General features: G+C 38.6%; 2 protein-coding genes across 9 annotated transcripts in view; one reads left to right on the top strand and one right to left on the bottom strand.

Annotated features, from left to right (window-relative positions):
* The first annotated feature begins 4,199 nt into the window (after positions 1-4,199).
* LOC137588416 (ankyrin repeat and SOCS box protein 12-like) lies at positions 4,200-6,345 on the top strand. 3 transcript variants are annotated; one of them, XR_011034055.1, is made up of 4 exons: positions 4,233-4,320; positions 4,692-5,462; positions 5,744-5,866; positions 6,176-6,313. XR_011034055.1 is itself a non-coding variant. In XM_068305499.1 (3 exons), the coding sequence occupies exons 2-3, from the start codon at positions 4,700-4,702 to the stop codon at positions 6,325-6,327; spliced, it is 915 nt and encodes a 304-aa protein (XP_068161600.1). In that variant the 5' UTR covers positions 4,200-4,233; positions 4,692-4,699; the 3' UTR covers positions 6,328-6,345. The 3 variants fall into 3 exon arrangements, 2 of the variants coding, with proteins under 2 accessions (XP_068161600.1, XP_068161599.1); XM_068305499.1 differs by lacking the exon at positions 5,744-5,866 and having other exon boundaries at positions 4,200-4,233; positions 6,176-6,345; XM_068305498.1 differs by lacking the exon at positions 5,744-5,866 and having other exon boundaries at positions 6,176-6,345.
* Positions 6,346-7,133: 788 nt separating this feature from the next.
* The window catches only part of LOC137588415 (zinc transporter ZIP11-like), a 106,518-nt gene continuing 87,598 nt past the window's right edge, over positions 7,134-26,053 (bottom strand). For 2 of the 6 annotated variants that reach the window (XM_068305495.1, XM_068305496.1), the window contains exons 6-10: positions 18,263-18,430; positions 9,263-9,332; positions 8,076-8,174; positions 7,846-8,004; positions 7,136-7,763 (exon numbers count right to left, since the gene is read on the bottom strand). In XM_068305495.1, the coding sequence (XP_068161596.1) occupies positions 7,685-7,763; positions 7,846-8,004; positions 8,076-8,174; positions 9,263-9,332; positions 18,263-18,430 (575 nt within the window). In that variant the 3' untranslated portion in view covers positions 7,136-7,684. Of the gene's footprint in view, positions 7,764-7,845; positions 8,005-8,075; positions 8,175-9,262; positions 9,333-18,262; positions 18,431-26,053 lie in introns of all 6 variants that reach the window. The other 4 variants (XM_068305491.1, XM_068305494.1, XM_068305497.1 and 1 more) reach the window with 4 other exon arrangements.

Below are 26,053 nucleotides of genomic sequence, written 5' to 3'. Positions count from 1 at the left end.
TCTAAGTTTCTGAAGTTAAATGGCTTGCCTCCGTTTCATCACGGTGTTTTTAAGTCATGGGCCCTATTTAAAAGCAGCCCAGGAAAAAGCTCTGACTCTCTGTTCTGGTGAGTGAAGGAACCACTAGTGCATGGAGCCAGGCTGGATGTCTGCAGTGGAGCCACACCTGGGCTGTCTGCAGCGCTTTGTAGAACCAGGACCCTGACTCTCCAGCAGCTGGTGGACAATGCCGGGCCTGCGCTGGCGGATGTCCAGGCTGTGAGCTCCCTGCTGAACATCCAGTCCACCAGGGTGGCTCAGAGGGTGCTACAACTGTGGAGGCAAAAACTCTCCGGGAAGGAGAGAAGCCTCCTCCTGGACTATAGTACAGGGACTGTGCCGGACAGCAAAAATCCTTTCCCTGAGGTACACATCAGTCCCCTGTTTGGAGAACTGGAGGGTCCTCTCCTTGGAGATGAACGACAAATAAGGCACACGGCCAACAAAAAAATACTGTACAAACAATGTGTAAAAGTAATCAACAAGAAAAGCCTGTGTGACAGAGCACCCACTACCTGGGCCAACTACCTGTCACCTTCGTGAAACAGTCTTTCATGCTTTCAGTGAGTGTGGGAGACTTGCAGTGCTCTTCACTCTTCTAACGAATGATTTTTAATTTGTTCAGTGAAAATTTTAGTATCAGGACATTCATCTACGGTGGTGGGTACAATAGATCGAATCAGAGAAAGTGGCAGCTTTTAAATTTTATCTCTGGAGAGGCAAAACTCGCAATTTATGTGACCAGGAAGAGGAGAATTGAAAACAATACTGTTCAAGAAGCAGCTACTGTTTTTTGCTGTAACATCAGATGTCGCGTAAAACCAGAATTTGGTTTCTATAAAATGACAAAAGACCTAAATAACTTTAGGAACATCTGGTGTTACAAAAATGTCCTATGTACTTTAGTTGATGATCACCTCACTTTTGCAAACTTCCTGATGTAATGCACTAATTTTTAAATTGTATTTCCTTTTATTTATTGGTGTTTAGTGTTTTTGAAGTTTCATCTAATGAAAAATTGTAAAATGTTCTGAATGTGATTGAAGTTTTTTGCACAAAATCTTCTTCTTCTGAAGCACTTTAGTGCTTTCATCTAATGTAAAATTGTAAAATGTTTGCATGTGATTAAAATGTTTTTGCAAAAATCAAATCTTTTTCTTCTTCTTCTTTTCCTTTCGGCTTTTCCCTTCAGTTGTCACCACAGCGAATCAGTTGCCTCCATCTAACCCTGTCTTCTGCATCGTCTTCTCTCACACCAACTACCTTCATGTCCTCTTTCACTACATCCATAAACCTCCTCTTTGGTCTTGCTCTAGGCCTCCTGCCTGGCAGTTCAAAACTCAGTATCCTCCTACCAATATATTCACTATCTCTCCTCTGGACATGTCCAAACCATCTCAGTCTGGCCTCTCTGACTTTATCTCCAAAAACTCTAACAGCTTAATGTTCTTATTATCTACAAGAGTTCTATTGGCAATTACATTGGCGTGAAATCAGGATTTTACTGTGGCAGCTTTTACGAGATGTATTTTGCTGGTAGTTTTTTTGTTCCATAGTAATAGACATAAAACTGAAATGATCTTTGTAAAAATTTTCATCTCAAAATAAATGAACTGGTTATGGGTATTATTTATTTATTAACTGTAAGTTCATATAAAAGACATTTAGAGATTAAAAAAGTAAATTAGTTCACAATTGTATTTAACACGTAAATGTTATTGTATTTCTGTCACTGATTATTATAAAAGTTAAACCATGAATACAACCATAGCAAAATAAGCTAGGTGGAAAAAAAATTGAAAAAACAAAATAAAACATAAAAGCTGACCAATAAAAATGTGTTTTTCGTATCTGCCATGACATGGACAACTGCGAATGTTCACAAATTGACTTAACGATCAGAGACGGACTCAAAAAAGCTTGAACTGAACTGTATAAATATAGAAAATGCATCAGTGCTGTTTGTAATGTAAAAATGGTGAATACAATTGTTCAAATGCTGAAACATCTGTGCAAACTGATGAATCCTTGTCCAACCTCACCTCTCTGAAAGATGCATGTCCCAAAATAAAATATCAGTATTAGTATCTCAAGCTAATTAAAAATCAAACGTCTCACCTCCAGCTATACAGATCAAAACTGCATAAAGTATCCATAGTTTGTGATCTTGTGACCCTTGTGCCATCTTGAAGGGAGCATCACATCCTCCTGAAGGCTAAAGCAGGCGCTCCTATTACCAAATATGAAGCTGCTTTTCCCTGTCACTGCGAGAGCACTCTCTCCTTATCTTCAATGTCCTTCTACAAGACTTTTGCAATCCTTCCTACCTTACAACTAACTAACTAATTTCCCTCCAGAAAATGACCCCCACTCCTTGTCCTTTGGACACACAATGAATTACGGTGGTGTCGCCGTTCTAAAGGCTTCTTCTCCTCTCTCTGAGGGCTTGGATGACTTCTATGTTTCTCAGCAACAGCCATGGAAGCGGAGTGGACAGAAGAGGCCGGCGCTGCTCATTACCATGTTGTAAACCCCCTGGCACATAATAGGAGCAGCCAGATCCACTGAGGCAGGATACAACCAGGGGTCCCAACAGAAACAAGTCTCAGAGACCCCAGAGTCAGCGCCGTGTCGGTGTTGTCTGGCAACAAAAGCTTTCTCTTTGTATGTTTTAGGATTGAGTGTCTTCTCAGAATTCAGTGGGTTTTCATGCCAAGCGCTGTTTTTAAAAAAAAAAAAAATTAAGTAGGAAGATGCTTCACTCCAAGTAGTTTCTGCTGCTTTGTGCCCACAGCCTGTTGACCAAATGCTAACACCAAGACTTCATCAGCAACCAAACAATGGCTCTGTGACGCACATCCCAAGGAAATAGAGCAAGTTGAAGAGAAAGAATGCCATCTCGGTTGCCTAGAGAGGGAACAGATAAAGCTGGGGGGCTGTGACACTGCAGCTACAGCTGAGCACCTTCAGTCTGTCTGTATAGAGGTAATTATGTTGCTTGCGTCAAGGTATTTCCCTTCACAGTAGGAACAGATTCAGATGGAGGCCTTTTTGATTAGTTAGACCAAATAGACCACCAGTGTCAGGTGTTCATTAGATTTGATTTGTATCACTATGAGACTTTTCAGTATTTTCATTCTATACTACATATGTTTCGAACAAGCAACCTTTAAAAACCCCCTTGGGGAAATTATTTTTTCCTAATTTATACATGTTTTTTTGTTATATTTTTCTCCTAAATTATTATTTTCTTATGTTTTCTCTATTTCATAGGACATCTATTTATGAACACACATAACATCTTATAGGGAGGATCTGCAGCCGTGCTCCTAGCTATGGCACAGTCGGAGAAAAGGGCACAGCTAATAATGTAATGGTTATGAGTATTTAATAATAATAATAATAATAATAATAATAATAATAATAATAATAATAATAATAATAATAATAATAATCTACACTTTATTTAACCCTCTTTGGGAAATTCTTTTTACACTCACACATCTACATATATATGTTAATTACACACATGGGTTACAGGTTACAGGCCCCTGAACACAGCACACACTAGGGGCCTGTAGGCATGCAATTAGTGGCAACAATTTATTTATTTCTTTACCTCCACTGACGAGATTATGTATTCACCCATGTCTCTTTGTATCCTGTATTGTAGGAAAACAAATGTGAAAATAATAAACAAATTTCTATGAGACTCAATGGGAGGATGGGTCTTGGTTTATGTTGTACATTTTATAATATAAATACAAAAAATTCAAATCAAAGGGGAAAATGTTATTACCATAAATGGGAAAAATCATTAATAATTAGCCATTTCCAATTTAACCCTCATAGGAGTGGGTTAATTGCGTGGTCTCTAATAAATCATCTTGTTATCTTGAGATATCTGCCTTTTGAACAACCTATTAATGCACTGATTACATCACAACATTTTTATCTTGTGATAACAATCAATAATAATAACAACAAAAACAAACAAACAACAACAACAAATACTACTACTACTTATTATTATTATTACTACTACTACTAATACATAAATAATATAGGATTCTGTTATTACAGATAGGAACACTAGGGGACAGCAGTTCATCTCGACAGTAAATGACGCCCAAAAACAACACGAAGAAGAAAAACCGGAAGTTGAAGACGGCAGCTGATCGTGACAGATTCGAGGTAACGCTGCTAGCCTGACTTTACGATGACATCACCTGTTTTGCCTTGTAACTTAACTTCATTTTAAAACAAGGGCACATGAGATTGGTAATGATAAATTCGAAGTTAATATGTTAACTTAGAAGTTTCATGTGTAAGCCGACATTTTATGACAAAAAAGTGTGAATATTCTTCTCATATGAAGGGGGATTTCGTGACGTGACAGTACAAGCTAGCAGCTAATGTTTACTACCGTACACATCTCCCAGCATTCACATTAATTACCATCCAAGTGTAATTGGGTCATTGTTAAATATTTAATCCCCATGTGTCTTTTTTTAAGTATTATTTACTAATTGATATTGCATCTAGCAAAATGTTCAGTGTCGTCATGTTTGCCAGTGCAGTTCTCTTCCAGCTACAGAAGCGGATGTTTCATGTCCTTCGATGATGGTTTTTCTGTTTGTTCACATTTTCAGCAAACTCTATGATACAGCTAAGAACCTCAGAAGAACAACAAAGAAGTAGTGAAATTTCCCAGCTCAGACAAGCAGTGTTACAAAACAATGACAGACTCCTTAATGAGATGCTTTGTCAAGAAATCTACAAGAAAGTCATCAACTGCAGAGGTGGCTGGGGCATCGCAGGGACACCTCTTCATGCTGCAGTGTCCAAAGGCCATCTCAGCTGTCTGCAGGTACTCCTAGCCCATGGGGCCCTGGTCGACTGCGTGGATGTCAAAGCCCAGACGCCTCTATTTGCAGCCGTTCGTGGGAAATACCTGGAATGTGTCTTAACGCTCCTTAGCGCTGGTGCAAACCCTGATGGAAGCTCAGACAATAACTGCTCCCCTGTTCTCACTGCTGCGAGGGAGGGCGATGTGGAGATATTGAAGGAACTGCTTCAGCATGGTGCAGAAGTCAACTCCCGCTCGAAAGTCTTGCTCTGGACTTCCAGCTCGAGGGTGTCCAGCGGGCCGCTTTACCTAGCTGCTGTTTACGGACACATGGAGAGTTTCAAACTGCTGCTTCTCTACGGGGCAGATCCAGATTACAACTGTACAGATGCAAAGCTCCTGAGTAGCATCAAGCAGCCCAAAACTGTACTTGAAATGTGCCTCAGGCATGGCTGTGGCGTGGAGTACATCCAGCTTCTGATCGACTTTGGCGCAAACGTCTACCTCCCCACGCTGATCATCGAGAAGTCCACCAAGCAGAACGAGGCTGTGGAGCTGCTTCTGCAGGAGCGAGGTACGGAGCCAGTCAAGTTAACACAACGTGATGATGCTTTCTAACAATGCTGTCCCTAATAAAGTTATAGCTTTAATACATAAATTTCAGTACAAATATGGAAAGTTACTTTCCAAAAAACAAATAGCAATTCAATATGTACTTCTGTTTAAATTGAACTCATTTTTCATCTGAAATGTCTCAAATTATTTGATTGTTCCTGGGAACCTTTACATGGAGCCCTATTTCATTCCTTGAGGATTAGATTCTGACATTCTGGTACATGTTCTGTGCTTCACAAGGTTTCCGTCCTGCATCTGGATAGAGGTCAGCCAGAAAAGCCAAAGTGTCCCTTGTACCAGTGAATAAAATATTGAGACGTGACAAGCTGGGAACGAGAATGTGTTGACCTCTGTACACTACTGGTGACTGAACACAGCAGTTGTTTTCTAGGGAACTCGAAGCGATCATTGAACTAAAGATGACACAATCATGTTTTTTTTTTGGTGTGATCTGACATTTGCATTGATGAACATGAAAGAAATCCCCTCTTGCGATCATCTCTCCCCCACTGCTGTTTAGGATTGCATTTTCAGTGTTCTAGGTGTGAGCATGAATATATAACATGTTCAACTCTCCATTAACTGCTTTGGAAATCATTCCATTTGTTAAATCCAATCATTAATCACCATCTGAAGTGAAATTAGTTATCTTTTTATTATCTTGTGCAACAGGAAACCCCAAAGCCTTGACTTCCCTGTGCCGACTTGCTGTCCGAAACCACCTCAGGAAGATCAACAGGATCCATTGTATCGACCAGCTCGAAATGCCAACGAGTGTCATTAACTTCCTGCAGCACAAACCTGTGGGACTTCCTGTCCTGTAGATACTACACGTGTTACATGGTTGTACATTTTGTTTGAGTTACTAGTTTGATTGACAGGCCGTGGGCTACCTTCAACGTTCTTAATGTGCGTGTGTTGTTCTCCTAAGACTGATCTGTCCAAGCAGTAAATGTGTCGGTAAGTGGAGTGAACCTGTGTTTTATTATTAGTACCTACCCTAGGGCTGTCGTACGACCTCTGTGAGGGAAGCACTTTCAGTCACTTGAATATCGAAAGTTAGTCACAGTATTTGTTCCTATGGAAACTAGAAGGTTCACATCGGTCCAGCGAAATCATAAGCTCACACATTAGTAGAGCAGGAGAAGAACATAGTTGAAAAAACTGAAATGTATAAAATAACTCCAACCATAAATTTGCTGTTTTTGTAAAGCTAAAAATAACATTCACATAAGCAGAATCACTGAGTTTAAACTGGAACGTACAAGAAATATTACATTAATTCAGTTGAGAATGTGCAAATTCACACAAGTATCTACTTGTTGGTTTTGTTTTGTTTTTTTGCCTACAGCCATGCTAGGTGTGAAGCTTCAGAGTTCTGCTATAAAGTTAAATGCTAAGCAGGGCAAATCTGTTTAAAGATAAATTCACTTATCAGGCACAAGTCAGCAGGGTTCATCCAGTGGGGACTATGAATGTCCAATAAAAGTGTTTGGAAAAATCGGAGCTGTGTGCAATAAGACGAAAAAAATAATGATAAATGAGTTTGTTCAATAACATTTGTAAATAAATAGTCAAAATCAACATCAACTGACTTTTCTGTTAAAGGTAGGCAGTTAAAATGTCTGGCCACCTTAAAAATGATGATAAAGAAAACTGAGGATCACTTGTTTAATTATATAAATAGTTAACATACAGCTTAAACTTCATCTGCATTTCAATAATTAGACAAAGTCAACATTCTTCAGGTTTGTGCCCTAAAAACACAAAAGGCACTACATCTGTTTGGACATGGCCATCATTTGGACAGAAGCTTTTGAAGAAAATTTATAACAGTAGAATATGCCTGGAATGAGTGGATCTAACAAAAAGCAGAATTTGTAGGTGCGTCACAAGAATCATTATGATGTCAGACGATGCAGGATCAGGTCTGAATGAGGTTTTTTTTCCAACAAAGAGAAATCACTTCCAGCATGGAAATAAAGGACAACAAACACGACGACTCAGCTTCATTTTGCAAAAAAAAAAAAAAAAAGTTCTGTGTTTCAGTTGTGAATTTCAAGTAGCAACATTTCAAAAACAATTATTAACAGTGTTTCAGAAAAAAACAAACTTCAATTGGTCCCCTTTTTAAAACCGCTGGATGAAATCCCGACGGTTGGTTCTACTGATGCGGCGACCTCAGCCCAGCCCCACATCGAGTGACATCATCACGATGAAGCCCAGGATGGCGGTCCAGGAAGCCAGCTTCCCGTTTCCACTGGTGGAGACACAGTGCAGCCATTAGGCAACGACAACAATCACTCTTCAATACGGTTTTAATAAAGACCCGTCCTCCTCACCTGACTTGAGCCTCGGGTATGATGTCATCCACCACCACGTAGACCATCGCCCCGGCAGCAAACGCCAACGCGTACGGCAGCAGAGGTTCTGCCAAGACGACGGCAAAAGCACCCAGCAAACCAGCGACAGGCTCCACCATGCCGCTCAGCTGGCCGTACCTGAGGAGAAGTGGTTCCAGTTAAAACAGCTGATAAAATACAAAGTGTGTCTGACACACATCCCGTCATACCAGAAGGCTGTCCACGTCGACACCCCTGAACCTCGAAGCGGCAGACTCACTGCCAAACCTTCTGGGAAATTCTGGATGCCGATACCGATGGCGAGATTTCTAAATGGAACCAAGAACAAAAAGCAAATAAGAGGGTGACAACAAATCACCACCTCAATGGATGACAGAGTTTTGGTTTGCATAATTCTTCAAAACAGATTTACTGTTGCAAGTTTAGTCAGCTAATAATCATTGACAATATAACAGTAAACTTACAATTCATTAATCAGGAGGAAGTTACAAATTAAAGATGACATCTTCAGCTATGCTAGCATCTCTGTGAGTAATAATAATGCAGTGGCATGATATATCCACCAGATGTCACAACAGAGCAGAAGACTACAGAAATAGTTCACTGTTGATTCTCCATAAAATAAAGATGGCAGATGCATGTCTTCAAATAGAAATGTGGGTAAATGGAGGGATTAAAGAAGGATCATTAATAGATCAAATGAACAGCTCCACCCTCATAAAAGTTGGAAACAAACTTATTAGTCAGGTTTAGCAGGATGGATTCTAGCTCCCGAGGCTAGATGGCACCGTTTCCTGTTCCTCTAGTCTGGTGGTGCTGATCTTTAACAGCAGATTCTAAACCACAGATGGTCATTTGACACATAAGTGATGACACCAGTTCAGAAAAAAGAAAATGATGACGTTTGTTGCCTCCAGATGGAGATGCTTTGGTCAGACATGGATGTCCGTCCAACTAGCTGCCACCAGTCACAAATCTGTCTCCAGTAACACTGTGAAGACTATAGATGTCAGGAGCACACAACACCAGACCGCTGCATTCTGCTATTTTAATTGTGCCACAGATGGAAAGCCTGCTGTCAAGGATGGATTTCAACTACCTCAAGCCTTAAAGTGAAGAAAAAAAAAATCTTCTAACTGGTTTCAGGTATGGAAAACCTATTAAAGCCCCTCCAGCAAAATCATCCTGGTGGGATTCATGATTTTATATCCAGCTGTGATGCTGTGGAGAATGTCTGCATTTTTCCATATTTAACAGCAACATGAAATACTGAATCTACCTAGTGCAGAAATCAGCCCTCTTTCCTATTCCTGAGCAGAGACATGTGACAGTCTGGATAAATGATGTGTTATGTATGTATACAGTGTATATGTACTCGCCTGGAGACCATTCTTACCTGGCGCTTTCAAAGGTAGCAGATGAAGTCTTTCCTACAGCCCCAAATCCAACGCCCACAGCCAAGCCCTCTGCAGAAAATAATACAAAAAACCCAGATGGATAGTACTTGTTAGTTCATCGTGACTCTTTTCCTGCATTTTAAGCACTCTGAAAAAAAGATTTTAAGAACATGTTTACATTCGGAACGTCAAACAAGGGAACAAAGTAAAAGGGCTAACAATTAGACAGTAAATGAAGAGAATGATGATTGGAAACATCAAGTGGTTCTAAATAATTAAAAAAAAAAACCCTGCTATGAGCTTGTGGTTTTAGGGCAGAGAGCACTGATGGCTTCGCTGTGTTCTCTCAGAAAGAACACTGTGATCTCCTAACAACAACAGTCCATGAGGTCAATACTCGAGGAGGGACTGGATCGTGTGTTCCTATCTTATTTTCAAAATCGTGTTTTTTTCCGATGAAACTGTTGAGGTTTTCGTTTCCTTGGCCGTTCCTGCAGTCGAAGCCATTTATGTGCAGCCAACTCCTTTTTTCAAAAACACACATCGCATTGACTGCTGATGGATAACGGCGTGGACACCATAGGCTGCTACAGCTGCAACCACTCTGATCCAACATGAGAACGGATTCCTCCATTCGTGACCACTTCATGGAGCCTCTCTCAGTTCTCTCTGCATTCTCTGCACACACCCCAGCAGCATCCCTCTCCTCTGTCGTCCCATTTGTCTCAATTGAAATGCCTGTCATGCGTATTTAGAGCAAACACAATTTAAATTGAAAGTGAAAAGGACACTGCTTGATATATCTATGTGTGTATTTGTGTGTGTATTTGTGTGTAGATCCGTTTACCATTTTGTACAAAAGAGTCAGAAACACTTTGCGGTCACTACCAGCCACTGCCGGGCATTACTTAAGCTAAAACATGCTAAAGTTTAGCTTCTGATCAGACTGTTTAACCCACTGATCAAATAGAAGATATTATCTCTCCATTTCCCCAATGAGGTGCTCATTAAAGTTTCTTCAGTTTCTTCCGATCTGAATGTAGTTCTGGCATCAGATTTAATCACTAACACGTCTGTAGAGCTCAGCTCAAGATGTACGACTCTGAGGGGCCAATGATGATAAACTACGGAGGCCATGAGAGGTAAACGCACTGCAACTAAAGAGAATACACGACTTAATGAGCAAATTATAAAGAAAACTCTTCATCAATAGGGAAAGCGAGGCATAGCCTTTTGGAAATACATGCTAATAAACAAAACCAACCACAATACAATAAATTACACCCCAGAAATCCAAGAAAAAAAAAGACGTCAGTTTATTAATAAGTTAAACTGTGGCATAAAAACACAACCAAGCTGCGTTCAGCAGCAGGTCGGCAGCTGACTTAGTCTGTGGATTTATTTGAAGCACATTTGAAAAATGCTGCACATTTGCCTTTGTCTTTTTGTATGATTTCTCTTCAAAAAGATGAGGCTGGTGAAGGTGAAGCACTCTGTCTGCATATTTGTTGAATAAATTTCCCTTTTAATCAATAAAGTGAATTGAAATTGCCGTGTCCTCTCAATCTGTCAGTGACATTTTCTAGATGAGTGATGCTTTGTGAGAGAAAAACATCCACACTGATGTTTGGTTTAGATACTGTACTTTGGCCTTGCTGGCATTATAATCTAGATAGTTTTGAAGTGCAGAGATTTGGCATCAATGATATCAATGTGCTTTTTGTTTCATCTTTCTATCTGCAATGGTTTCGAAGACATTTTGTGGACATACTAATGGACGGACAAACGAACGGACAAACACAGGAACACTGACTTCACCGCTTTTAAGCTGGATGTAATAATCCTCAATGTACTAAAACTACAATTTTTTTGTCTATCTTTATTTCTGTGTACCCCTCCTTTCTCATCCTCTCACTAGGTCGTAATAATTCAGGCTAGATCAAGCAAATCAAGGATAGGAGATACAGTTTAAAATAACAGAAGGACAGAATTAGAAAAATAGAAATAAAAGAGTTGAATAAGGAACACTGGCATTTATTGGCCCAGGGGCATTATAATCTGCAGACTGGTTCTAATCAGACTCCCACCAGCTCTGTACTGGCAGGAAAACTGTAGCACCACTGTGGGTCCATTTTTACTGTTCACAATAGTCCTCTGGCACCGTCTGACTTTGAATAAAACATAAGATGCACCATTGGTTGGTGCAGTTGGAAATAGGCCTGGAGCAGACGAGGAGTTCAGCTTTTAACTGCCATGAAAAATACAATGATACAACAATAAGCTCATGAAGGTGGTCATGTTCAATTATTTGGTATCTCGACGTTTATTTGTTGTGTAGTGCTCTAGTATCACTTGGAAACTGGAAAAATCTGTAGGAAAAATATTGATACTACCTTTTGGATCAAGAATTTGGTGTTTATTCCAGTCCCAGTTCACCTGTAACACCGCCACACAGCTGGAAATATAAGCTGGGAGGCTGGGAGTGTTTTGTACAACAAACTATCTGAAAGTTTTTGTTCCAAAACAGAGACAAGAACTCGTCGGGGAGCGCTAAAAGCCCACACGCCTGTCAGATTTTACTTATGAGACTCGTGTTTCAGCGTCCTTGCATCCCTCTCATGGCTGCTGAATGAAATTTTCATGGGTTGTTATCTTGTTCTGGAAAGCAGCAAGAATGCTGCAGAGAGCCGCGATACGTCCCACCGCCAAGAAACAGTGTCGATGTGACCAGAGTGATCAGAGTCCAAAAAATGCCAGAATCCCTCTTCAAATACTGTAGATTTTTTGGTCTTATTTTTGGAGGAAGGGAATTCTTTATTCCTTCATCGTTATTCACAGTTTGGCTGTTTGACAGTCCATCAGATTGACGTAACAACAGTTGGATTGACTGTCATAACTTGTTTCCCAGAGGATAATTCAAAGCTGTTTCCTTCCTTTAATTGCAATAGTTTCGCATGCTTCAAGTGAATTACCTCATCAAGTTCTTGGAAAGAATTTAGTTAAAACCACTGTGATTCCTGTCAGGATGGATTCTATTATTTTATTTTTCTCCTGTGTGGCTGCATAGCAGAAAAAGATTGTATGAAAAAATTATTTCTTTACTTTACTAAACCTTGGAGGATAATCAGAGTATATTTTCTCATTTAAACAAGCACTGAAGCCGAATATCTCGATTCCGTTGATTGTATTTAAAATGTAATTTGTGCCTGAAGCATCACTTCTCCATCAATACAAGCCTTTGCGTTGTTTTAGAGCAGCACTTCTTTTTTTTGTCTCAAAACTAGGTTACTCCTGTCTCCTTTCCAGTTCAATGCTGCCTTCTGACTGAAGCTCACAAAATCAGCTTTCATTATGCTCAGGTCTGCACAAGGCATTAAGATGAGACAGGTTGGCTGTGAAGCCTATGATTACCTTAATTATATCTTCTCTCCGAATATGTCAAGAGATTGTTTCTGATATTGTCTGACGATTTCATGTCAAAATCAGATATTACAATAATAAAGTGCAGCAAAGGTTCAGAGTGACTAACTTTATTTTTTATGACCTTCCTCCATCCACAGACGTGTTACTAAATAGTGGAATAAGGACGAAAATGGACTGACTCAAACCCTCTAGTCTCTGTTAGGCAATGCAGCTCATCACAAAAGATCAAGTCTAAATGAGGAAGTATCTCTCAGAAAAACGGTTTCTTTAAACGAGTTTCACAAACTTAGAGGATAATTGTCAAGAAACACTGAAGCGTTTAGGGAAAGAACCTTATCCATTTAAATTACAGTACGCTATGAATGAGTGAGAAAGCTGAGATTAAAAATGCTGTGACGGACAGCATTGGAGCGGATTTTCTCTGCAGCAGGGAACATCTGCTCTCCAAAGAGAGCAAGCCTTTCTCCAAGACATGTAGAAATGCTAACTGTCCTGGCTATGAACAAGACCCTTGTGCTGTTTGGGATTGCATAGAGTCAGAGTGTAGTAAAGTTGAATAGAGTTGTGAGCACTGAGCACAAAATGCACTTTTGTTATATTTGAGTCAGTGAGACCAAAATTGTAATAATTCCTTAGTTACAGGTGCCTACCTCATTGTTGCTATGTTTGATGCCAAAGTCAAATTAAGAAAAGAAAAAAACTAAAAAATAAACCTGAAGTATTCATTTTTGTGTTGTTTAGGCAAGTGCCTTTTCCTTATTTTACTCAGCTGTTTGCACTTTATGCTACGCAGTTAAACAATTGTTTGTTGCTACAAGCATATTTCATTAAAGGTTTAATGAACTATCATCCTAATTGTCTTTATTTTTAGTTAGCATATGCCTTAAACACTTAAAGCTGCAAAGTATTGATGGTTATTTAAGAGCAGCTTCATGCTTGTGCGATAAGCTGTATGTTTTACATTCAATTTACGTATGATCTGATTAGTCAACTAATCGAAAAAATAATCGGTGATTAGTCGACTATCAAAATAATTGTTTGTGGCAGCCCTAATATATATATATATATATATATATATATATATATATATATATATATATATATATATAATATAGTATATACTAGAAGGATATTAGATTTGAGAACACAGCTGTGTTTTCTAGCGCACAACAGTCATGCCGTTTTGATAGCATTATGCTAAAGAGATGCTAATTTAAAAAGTCAAAAAAAAAGTTTTGTAGTTTTGATCATACAGTAATTTCATATAGAGATAATGTGCCAAAATTACATAATTTCCTATCTACCTATCTCTCTTTCTAATAATGATCTTACAGAGCTGAAAACTTCGATGACTAAGCACACAAGGAGTTTGTGGGGGTAGTTCCTGTGAATCTAGTCCTGTCACATGGTCGTCCAACTCTTCCGAGGCAAAATTGTCAGGCGTTTCCTGTGAATGTGTTGAATTTTTGCTAACGTTCGGATTTATTGTTTTACATTTCTCAGTTTGGGATAAATAAAGTATATGTCATGTTATCTTGTGTTTGGTTAGCATCCTGTTCTCTCCAATCGGTGTGTAACGTTCTATGCTCTTTTTGGGGAGTGTAACTGTATTACTGCCAACACCCCATTGTTCTAGCAGCCACTCTTTTCCATCAGATTTCCCTTTAACCTCCTCTCCTGTCTACACTCTCCTTCTTCCACTCATCCTTTTCTCACCCATCACCCTCTCCCTTTTTACTCCTACAGAACTGTCATTTGGGATAAAATTAGTGTTATCTTAGATTCAGGGTAACTCCTTGAAACACTTGGTAGTAAAAAAATATTACAGCTTGTACTTTTTGCTTTGGTCTTGATGGAAATGTAAAACCAGAAGTAGTCAAATGTCGTCTCTTATTCTTTTTGAAAGTTATAGCCTGCATTAAATGTAGACTTTCATTACAGCATAGCTGATGTGTGACTGACATCAAGGGTGGAAAAAGCCATTCCTTAGTCTTAAAGGAAATTTAAAAACCCTGGATCTTTATCTGGAACTACTCCAAAAGTTAATGGGTTTGTTCTGATCTCCCCGCCAAGTTTCAGAACAATATATAAGGTAGCTTTGGTGTAATCTGCTCAGATACAAATGAAACAATGACAGATAATAAAAGTTTAGGTTTGTTCAAAGTTAGGGTTTTGTTTTTGACACTGAACACATGTTGCAGGTACTTTCTTTTCCAGCACAAGCTAAAAATAAAAATAAATAGTTCAAAGCATGACAGGGTAAAAGTGAAAAATAAATGAGTGACTGTCTTTCTCTCTCAAAAAAAACAACAACAACAGAAAATTAATTTGATGGGTCACGTCTTTAAAGTTAAATTTTGTTTTAAACTTGTCAGGTATTCATTTTTAAAAAACTTTTAATACTTTTTGCTATATAGTGTATTTAGATATAATCTTGACACAGAAGGAAAAGGAAAACTACAACCAGAGGATATTGATGAAGATGATTTATGTGAGTGTGTGCGTGCGTGTTTGTCTGCATCTCTGTGGCTCACTGGCGTTACGCCCAGAGTGTCCCCCGCCTCACAGTCAAGCCAGCTGGCATAGGCACCAGCTCCCTGCGATAGCGGAGGAAAGCGGTTGAAAAATGGATGGATGATTAATATTGTTGTAACTGAACAATTAATCCACTACCTATCAGCTTCAATGCTTGATGGTTTAAATATCATGCTTTTATAGGATTATTTAATTATTCATTTTCTCTTGTCCTCAGCGCTCACTGCTAGATAATCAGTCACCTCAGTTTATAGACCTTCACTAAATGATCATCACAGATCTGCGTCCACTGGATTGTCACAGACCAGCACATGACCAGACTGCTGCTTTAACTGCTGTTCAAGAAGAGCAATGCACCAACACCTCCACACCTAGGCCTTCATCTTCCAACAAGATGGCTAGTTAAAAACAAAAAAACAACAACAAAAAACTGTACTTATCATATTCTGAGAAATGACGTCAATGTCAGCATTTAAAGCTGAACCAGAACTTGTTGATATAATAGACCTCTTTCATCAGCCTGAGTCAAAAAATGGTTTTATGACGGAGAGGAGCTTTGCAGGATAGAATGTCGGCAGTTATTAGCTGATGTTAAATGACGTGATTACCGGGTGAACAAGCACTTTGGATGAACCAAACAGGCGCCTTTTACTGCAAAGTGAGGGTACAAAATGACACAGAACCCTAGAACACAAGAGAACACTACCTGCACGTGTCCAACTCAAAAAAGAAAGTGTGGAGAGCATGACTATAAAGGATGTTATGCGTCCGTCTGTTTGTTTGTTAGCAGGGTTAAGTCAATGCTTTTAAACTTTCAAGAAGAGTGTCAACAGAGTAGTGAAGAGATTATTCATTCATTCATTCATTCAGTTTCCTACCCGCTTGCCTTAACCTATATATATATTCAGTATTAATATGTGATCATATGGACTTTTGTTCTGTTAGAAATACAGCTGATGTTCTGGCATTTTCTAGATTTCTGAAAAAAGTATTCCTAAACATTTTAGTCACAGATTACAGTATTTTCCGCACTACAAGGCGCACTGGACTATAAGGCGCACCCTCAATATTTTGATCATTTATTTTATAAATAAGACGCACCGGATTATAAGGCGCACACAATAAAAAATAAATAACATTTGTTTGATAAACTGCAGCAGCTGTAGTCGCGCAATCCGTCCACTAGATAGAGCCACGCTGCTCAGACAGTCATGATTGCATTCATGACTTCCTGACTACCTTTGAATGGCCCCTATTGTTATGTCAATAAGCCATTCTGAGCCTCATCAAGGAAACCTGATCACTTGATCACTTTGCCATCTTAGAAAGAAGTCAACCCGCATAATAAAAAACCTGACATTAAAAACTGGTTAAATTCATTACGAGTGCAGTCAGTGCGAACAAGGCGGATTATTTCCTGATCTGAAGTTCGAAGCAGATTTTTAAGCTTCGACGTTCGTCTTCGTTCATTAATTAAATATTGTTTCGATCGATCGGTAGTCCAGTTGGAGGTGAGGTGCAGCTATTTGCTGCTGTGTGTCCTAAACAATTTTTTAACTAGTTTTTAATGTCAGGCTGATAATTTACTGGCAAATGTGACGCTGTTTTACTCCTAGAACTGACTTTAACGTCGGTGTCTCACCGCCGTGAATCTCACAGAACGTCACTGCAGACAGAATACACAAGCCTGAATGCGACCCTCAGCCGCCCGCCCAGAGCTATCAACTACATTTGTAAATCAATTGCAGCACACCTGTTGGCACCTTTGTCTAGAAGTGAATCTGCTCTTGGAATTTCAGAAAAGGCTGGAAGTTCAGCTTTGAGGGTCTTTCATTCACCTTTATGCCAGTTTCTCCGTGTGTTTCCACAGACTAATAGAATGGACCATCACTAGATTCCAGATGACAGCACAATAGCATTTTTTAGACCAATTAAGTTTAAAGTGGGTTGTAACGCCAAATAGTTGGGAAATACTGAGATCAGTCAGTCAGTCAAACTTTGTTAATAGAATTGTTGAAAGTTCCTTATGTTTTGCTGCGTAATCACCGGTGCTCCTACAGTCTGCTCTACCGTCTGAGAGCAGCTCAGTTAGAGCCGGGACTTTGGTGACGCCCCTTGACTACCGTTGTTAGGGGGCGTGGACCCGAGTGCCTTGTGAGGAGGCTCATTTGGTGGCGGAGAGCGGCATGACTGGCGGCCAGACTGCCGGATTTTTTTCAGCGATCATGTTTTTAACCAATATTAATATGAATATTAATCCATATATAAGACGCACTGGACTATAAGGTGCACTACGGGTTTATGAGAAAATTTTAGGCTTTTAGGTGCGCCTTATAGTGCGGAAAATGCGGTACTTCAAGATGCTGAAACTTTTTAAAACCCCTTGCTGTTTAATTCTTTGATTATGTCTGAAAGCACAAGCAGCTAAAATTTTACTGGACATTATCAAGACCACAGATTGCGTCTGTAATGATGCATTTAAGTTTATGTAATTCAGTTAATTTAAAGTGACAACTAAAAGGTAAAATGTCTTTGTATGAACATCGATTTTAAATATATCTCTCCAAAATAATCTTTTGAGTGCCAGATTGATGCTGTACATGTGAAACTGTAAGACAGATTAATGGTAAACTGAAAGTCATCCTTCAATTAACAAAAAAAACACATCTGTCAATCTTTTTAATGATTTTAGGTGGAAAACGGGTGAAGCCATTATGATTCATCCTCTATGGATGTCTGTAAAACATTTACTGGAATACAATTCATTAAGAACCAAGTTGACGCTTTGATGTCCCAAATATCAGAACGACATCTTTGTAGCCATGCTGCTGCTAGCGCCGCTGAAAACGCTCATTAAATCAAACTTCCAAACGAGTCTGTGTAAACCAAATGCACACAACCATCTGTCCTCCAGAATTCCTAAATTTTATCAGGTGACTTTCACTCTTTGCTATTTAAAGAATTGCGTCGGCATTCCAACAATCCAAACTACAATCACTAAAAACCTTTATGCGTGACAAACTTTTATGTTTCATTCAGACCTGGGATGTTGTGGATGGTGATGGCGAGGATGAGGAGAAGAATTCGCCGCCAGCTGCTTGCTGTTCTTCCAACCTCTCCATGTAGTTTACTTCCTGTTTCCTGACCATCAGAGCTTCCTGAATAAGGTCCTTTTCTCCTCTGGTACACATCTCCATTTTCTATTTTATCTGAATTAAAAAACAGGAAAAACAAAGTTGTGTAAATATTAATCAACATTTAAACACACACTGAAACAGACAAATCATTTTTGAATAAATAAATGGTTTTCCATCTCTGATGCTCACTTTAGGGAGTAACCTGCATTGGTGTGTAGAGTTGTGAACGTAGCTTCCATCACAACTCCCTACTTCCATCACAATTCATGTGTGCAACTTTGATACCAGATAACACCTGTGAATGTCTTGCAGACGCCCTGTAGATCTGCTGGGTGGTACCTCAAACTATGCAACATTCATGGTTGAAATCAATGGGTCCATAAGTAATTTCCCCCAAATATTTATATGTGCAAATAATAAGCTTTTCTAGTTCAGACATAAGCATCACGTGTCTTCATTTTTATAAACTGGATCCAGGCAACAACAAAACAAAAAAAATTTTGTAAAAGTAGTTTTTTCACTCTGAAGAAAAAAGATAACAATGCATTTACATTTGTCTATACATTAAAACATGCCATTCAAAAGAATATATTGATGTGCACCAAAAAAGAAACCTGCACTGACTTTTCATTTCACAATTGGGCTTTCAAGCAAAACCTGTACTGCTGTGTTCTACTGAGGGTCTCTTAGGTTCTAATTATTATTGCTGTGATGAATCTAAAGTTTTTGAAAAGAAATAACATAAGAGACAACACCATTATCCCTGTTCCACTGCAACTACACTACAAAAACATAAAAAATAAAAAGATTGTGACACTGACAGACAGGATGATGGAACCAGAGGGAAGTGATAACAGTAGGCTTTTAGTCCTGCGATTGGGGACGACACAAAACAAGCCTCACTTGTGTCATTAGATGACGACTGCATGTTGAAAGTAGGAAAGCATCTGAAATAATTTGATAGAAAATATGTCAAGAGGAGACTTGATTAAACCAAAACAGAAACAATCAACACTACGAAAATCATGCTGATTTGCTCGAAGGCTGCTTGAAGATAACTCAAACAGAACCTCCCCAAAAAGGTTGTTTAACACATCAAAGCCACATGAAAACAGAACCTTGTCTGCAATCACCTGAGTTCCACTTACACAAAGAAGACTTACTGTCAAGCAGTCACTTAAGGATTACCTCCAACATACATGTACATGAATCAAAAAGAAACTCAACAGGCAAACTGGTTTATTACAGAGGAACTAGGTTTCCTGTTGTCTTCTTCATCTCTAATTAACATGACTGATTATGGTTTTATTTGCTGCTTGAGTGGCTCAGTGCTACAATTATCACTGACAATGAAAGATGCTCTGGGTATGTCTCTTCATCAATACAATCATTAGCATGACAATCTCTCTTAATGACGTTAAGACAAAGGTAACAGCTCAAGTCATTGTAATTAGCACAAACCCCCTGCTGAAGGTTGAGACATATTTAAACCCGCTTGAAAAAAATAAACATTATTTTACATCTGATAAGAGGAATTAAAGGCAGCACCTATAAAGGTTTAATTTACTTTAATATCTTACATTTAACTTACTCATTCCATGGGGAAAAAAAGACAAAGTTTACACGTGATAAATGAATTGAAAAAAAAAATCACTACACTTGACCATTGCTGGAATAAGATCCACAGTTTTAAACCCATTGTCTATTCCTTTGGCTTTAGTGTGACATTTTCACAGTATGCTGCTGCTTGTGGAAGCAAATATCCATCGATGAATCCAAGGATGAGGTCAGAGAGGCACCAGGCCCAGCTGGAATCTGATTGGCCCCTGAAGTTCTCGCTGTCACTTTTCAAAATGATGTAATAAAGTATGGTGATGCTACACTATTATGTACTGTGGCTAATGTTGCTGTCTAACACTTTAGTTCGTTACAGTCGATGGTTCTGAGAGTGTCAAGACTTCACACTCCAGCTCGCCATGTGAAAAGTTCTTATTTGCAAAATAATGTTTCAGTCACGCTTTAGCCATTGCTCAGCAAATTGATGATGATGATGATGATGATGATGATGATGATGATGATGATGGGAGTGAGTCCTGGCTTGAATTTAGCACCTCATTAACAATAATGCATTAATACCGAGAGTTAAGTCAGAATCGTTTTCTCCTTATCTTCATTTGGTGTATCTCTCATAAACAAAAGGACAATGAGCTCTATTAATTGTAAAAGTGTCTTGCTTTGTTACATTAGCAGCTGTAAATTGCATTACTGTTCAAAGGTTACATGATCTACACTGTTCCTCAGGACGCTCTGAATTCTCACACCAAAGACCAGAGACCCTGAATCATTTTCTTTATTTAATGGTTGTTGATAAAAGCAAAAGCTTCTAATAGACTGTACTGAATTGATAATACTTGTCTCAGGGCTGCTATGAAGGTTTGGTTTGGACCTTCAAGCCTCTGACCTTTATACTGCTTTATTAAAAACTCAGGGTCGGCAAGAAGCATAAATGGATAGTGTTATCAGCATTTTTAAATTATTTATGATATTGCAGTTAAAATGAGACCCAAGGGAATGAAAGCATCAGCAAGATGATCTAACAACTTTAATTGGACAAACTAGTTGTACTTTGAAATCACACTTTGACAGCTTATTTAAAACAGAGGCTAGAATAAACCAGAAAATGTACCTGAAGATGTGTGCTTTAGATGATATACACTAACAAACTCAGTAGTCTCTAAAGGATGTCTTGACAGCAGTAATGTGGGAAATGACAACCTGACAATTTGGTCTGATTTGAAAAATAGTTGGGGGCAATTCCTTAGGCTTTGTTTGGGTTAACTGTAACCGCCAAAGTCCAAAATGAGAACTGAAAAGCAAGCAAGGCCCGTATGTTTGACATGCAAACATTCACAATTTGATCATTCACATATCCATTGCATTCAGCAGAATCTGACCTTAAATAATCTTCCAATTTCAACAAAACCTGGCTGTGTAATTTGGTAGAAATACAAAAAGAGGAGACTGTTCTCCACAGCAGCAAACATATCGATGGCCCTCACCAGATATGAGGTTTAGCCAGTTAAAAAAAGAAAGAATTTGAGCTCTACTAAAATGTTTGCATGCTGTTAATATCTTGATCAACAATTCACTATTTGGACTTCAGCATTTGTAGCTTGCTGAGGAAAACATTTCCAGCAGAGCGTGGAGCAATAAAATCAGCGATGACTTGCAAGAGCCAGCAGGTGATACGATTAAAATTCAAAGGCACTCAATAAGAAGTTAGTATGCATTTTGATTTAGTGCCATATGAAATACATTATTTTGTGTGCTTTCAGTTTGGATTGACACCATCTCATTTGTAGAGTAGACTGTCAGGGTTATACATATTAGTATATTGGTTTTAAACTGTGTGGAAGAAGAATAAATATTTTGTTTGTTTACTTTATATCTAAAGCTCCTGGTGGTACTGGAAGAACAGTCAGGAACATCAACATTATTCGGATTTCCCCATGGGATGTATGTCTTTATAAATTATGGTAATCTAGCTGGCAATGGTTGAGTAACTAACAATGTTATTATAAAGCTAGGATCACCCAAAAGGTTTTCTTGAACTCCAATCTCAGAGATACATGACATGGTCCGATGCCCTCTCACTGCAGGAGCTTTAGTTTCTATAATAAGGTAAAGACACAGACAGTTCATTTAAGGGACTGAAGAGAAAGCACCACAGTGTCTTAGCAACAGTCCTGCATGCAAAGCAAATGGATGAGAACAAAATAAATATTGAAAAAACAAAACAATGCAAAATCATCACGCTTGTCACGTGCCAATAAAAACAGATTATTCCTTTTTATGATTTGTGTTTCAGATTCTATTCATTTGGCTGCTCGATCACGACAACCCACAACCAATGTTGTGACCAAATGTAAAAATACTGAAAAAAGACCACAAACAAGTCGAGGCCAGGATGTGAAAAAAAATGCATGAATAATAAATACTATAAAAGAACAATACATAATAGAACTGCAATGAAAGTCAATCTGAATAATGATAGATATACATGATAAGAGACACATCTGAGAAAGGTCGCTGGAGGCAAGGACTGTATAGCATATTCATGGTGATGCAACAATCCTCAAAACTGTATGAATTAACATCCAATTACTTTTAAAACCTCATTTCAAAAAGTTTCTGTATTACATTACGAAAGCATTCAGTTCAGTTAGAAACTAAAGTTGTAATTCATCACCAACCTTGAATTTTGGAAATACAACCCTATTCTACACTTCACGTCAATACATTTCAAAGAAGTCAAAAAAGGAGTTAGAAAAAGACTGGAAAAGTTCTGAATGCTCGAAAACTGATGATTGGACCATTCTACAGGGACAGATACTCACAGATAACAGCTGATAGTATAAAACCTGAATCTATGAAGTATACCAACCTTGTCTTTAAACACGGTTGCCGCATCTATAAATCCTAAAACTCTCCTATGAGGAGCACAAATTGTATAACATCACGCACGAACACGGCTGACTTATTTGGGTGTCTGAGATTGAAAACATTTTTGCAAATCATGGACCTTCTTTTAACCTTGTTGTGTACTTTCAGTCACGTGTTCTGTTACGACTAAGAAAGAAAGGATTTCTTCAAAACGCTGCTCTGCATCAGTTTGAAGCTGTCAGTCATCTGCCATTCTCTCTAAAACAGGCCCAGACAAAAAGTTTCACCCTCTTACTACGACAATATATTTTTATGCTACTGATGACACCAATGCATGTAAAAGTAAATGGATGCTTTTCTTTGCTACTATAAGACAAGGCCAACGATAGTTTGAAGTACTGCAGTCTTTGACTGGCGCTGCTGTATTTCCAACCATGTCTGGTAGGTGAATGTTTCAGGTAAATGAGAGGATGACACATCCCACCACTGCTAGACAGCTTATTCATACCAGTCTGGACATTTGCTTTATTATCTTTTCACCTTGTTTATGTAAATCAGAGGATTGGAAATGGGAAGTGTGTGGAACAATCTTGAGTGCTGGTCAGTGCAGCATGCACAGCAAACATTTGTATTGAACGGAGCAGTATTTGTACTTTTGCTAATGTTTCATTGGGTTTATACTGGAATTTTTCTTTATCCTCAATTTGGTCAGAAAGTCTATTAATTAACACTAAGTTTTGTTCTGTTGGTCTGTTTTCAACTGAGATGCCAAGACGTGCTTTGAAATGTGTCTTCTGGCTGGGTGCCTGTCGAGAACCATCAGAGAGTGGATTCATGGAGCAACGATGCACAAGATACTTAGAGGATTGAGAAGATGATGTTCCCTTTTGGTGGTACGGGTGATGGGGGGGGGTATTCTACTCTGTTTAAGATGCCGAGGCACAATCAGAGCAAGATGTTTGCTTTGTTTCAGGCTGCATGCAACAATAAAATCCTCATTTGTTACTTCAGCCCATGGGCACAATTACTTTGATTCATTGCAGAGCAGCACACTTTAATGGGTGAGTAGGTTAACGGCTGTTAAAGAATTTTGATCAGTTTTCCCATCAATTCTCGTTATAGTGATAGTACTTTTCTAAACACAGAGAAGAGACTGAATACCTGAAGAGATTATTTCTAATTTGTGTTGCAACCAGTTATGGGTCATTTCCTTTAAAAACACAATTATTCATTATGTATGACTAAAACAGCATTTACACTACCAACTCTGCTAGTGACCATTAAGTGTCTCTAAATAACTACTGTATAAAGTATCATAACCTCATTACTCAACATGTACCAGCCAATGTATAGCACAATTGCCTTTGCATAGATTAATTTGACGGAGGACATTACTGTAGTCTCAAGTTTTTGTGGCTGTAAGATGAAATATATTGAGTGGCAGGTGAACTGCAAATTTCAAAACTGAATAGTAATCATAAAATAGAACTGCGAATTAGTATGAAACAAATGACTGCATTATTTTTCATATTTTTACGTTTAAACTATTCAGTCAGTTTTTATTATTGACTTTTTCACTGTCTCCACTTTTACCTCAGTGTATGTATGAAAGATACATAATAAGGGAACACTGATTGTTTTTAGTGCGTGAAGTACTTGTGTTGCTTTATCCCCGCATGGTGTTTGATAAAAATTGATTGATTGATCGATATTCACATAGAGATGAAGGAAATGTACTCAGCAAGTCATAAACAAATGAGATACAGATTTTCTTTATTGGATGTTGTTGGAGAATGAAATAAACTCAATTGTGCCAACCCCAAGCTCGGATAAGTACAGAGTGTTGTGTCAGGAAGGGCATCTGACGTAAAACTTTTGCCAAATCAAAAATGCAAATCAAATCTATGACTTCCATACAGCATCAGACGAGGCCTGGGTTAAGAATGACCGCCATTGGTGCTGTTTACCTACAGGGGGGCGTTTCCCTGCGACGAAAACCTCTGTGATGTCAGTGTGTGTGACTCGTGTCTACATGTACACATGTAGACATATAACAGCTCCATGTCGAAGACACGTTGATAAACATGCTTGACAGTTGGATATTTCTTTGTCTGTTTCTTTCTTTATGAGTCATCAAGTTTATATATTTATTTGTTCATTCATTCATTCACGTTCCTCACAAAGACACCAACTCAGCTCTGGGTCAGACCGGGATGCGCTGACTGCTGGTGGGAGAACTATGTGATGGGTGCGCTTGGTTTATAATACCAATACATTTGTTGTCATATTTTTGGTATGAAGTCTGATATTGTTTTATCGTGGAATTTCCACGGGTTCCTGCTAGTATACATATATATGTATTATATACTGTATGTATAGTAGCAGTAAGCTTTCACGATTGTAACCATAACCCAGAGCTTGATCTCTATAATTTGTGTTCATTAAGTAATTAACAATACTGTTAGTGTGATGCTTTCTCACATATCCACAACACACTTCTTCTTTAACTATTCTGGTTTGCTTACTTAACAAATCAATTGCAAGTTTCCTGGAAGGAAATGATGAGATGCAGTCAGTCAGAAACATCAGTTTGATTGGCAAGTTAGAAGAAACTTATGTTAGACGAGTACTTCCCACTTTCCTGTCTCTGAAAACCACACATTCTGCTTCTCATACACTTGGTGATTCAGTGTGTTTAACGTTCTGATTGTATCCCCAGTAAAACTCCTCCAGTCCTCTGTGGCACTGGCCAATGCTCCTTCACACTTCATTGTCCCTCAGTAATCACACTCCTTTTCTTTATCAAAATCCCAAATCACCTAGAGAGCCCCATCTTTGCTCTCTACAGTTCTGCCTTAACCTACATGTTTTTTCTGAGGTTTCTTCTTTATCTCTAAATGCAAAGTAGTTAGACGTCCTATATCACACACCTCATTAGAGTTGAAGAAACACAGTGAGAGAACTTATTGCATGCATTGTAAGATGCAACACAAATGGAAAAAAAAAACAAACATATTATTTTATGGGTGATGAAGCCCAGCTACAACTTCATATATAATCTAGTTGGTGGAAGTTTCAAACAATAGTTTCAGGTTTTCACAATTTTTGGAGGGGGTGGGGGGTAAATAATTCCTCTGCTTTTGTGACATGACTTTAAATCCAAGATAACACATATCAGTGTGGTCAGCCATAGAAGCTGGTGTCTGTGTCTGCAGCTTATTGGAGTCTGGTTCAATGATATTCATTGGTTGG

The sequence above is a fragment of the Antennarius striatus genome, chromosome 21 (assembly GCF_040054535.1).
Source record: "Antennarius striatus isolate MH-2024 chromosome 21, ASM4005453v1, whole genome shotgun sequence".
Lineage (NCBI taxonomy): Eukaryota > Metazoa > Chordata > Actinopteri > Lophiiformes > Antennariidae > Antennarius > Antennarius striatus.
The sequence above is the reverse complement of the archived record's forward strand: the minus strand, read 5'-3'. Positions and strand labels throughout refer to the sequence as shown.

Bases quoted from the DNA above. Each gene is read 5' to 3' on its own strand.
- LOC137588416 (XM_068305499.1), top strand. From the start codon at position 4,700: ATGATACAGCTAAGAACCTCAGAAGAACAACAAAGAAGTAGTGAAATT. The intron at 5,463-6,175 runs GTACGGAGCCAG...CTTGTGCAACAG, and splicing joins GCTGCTTCTGCAGGAGCGAG to GAAACCCCAAAGCCTTGACT.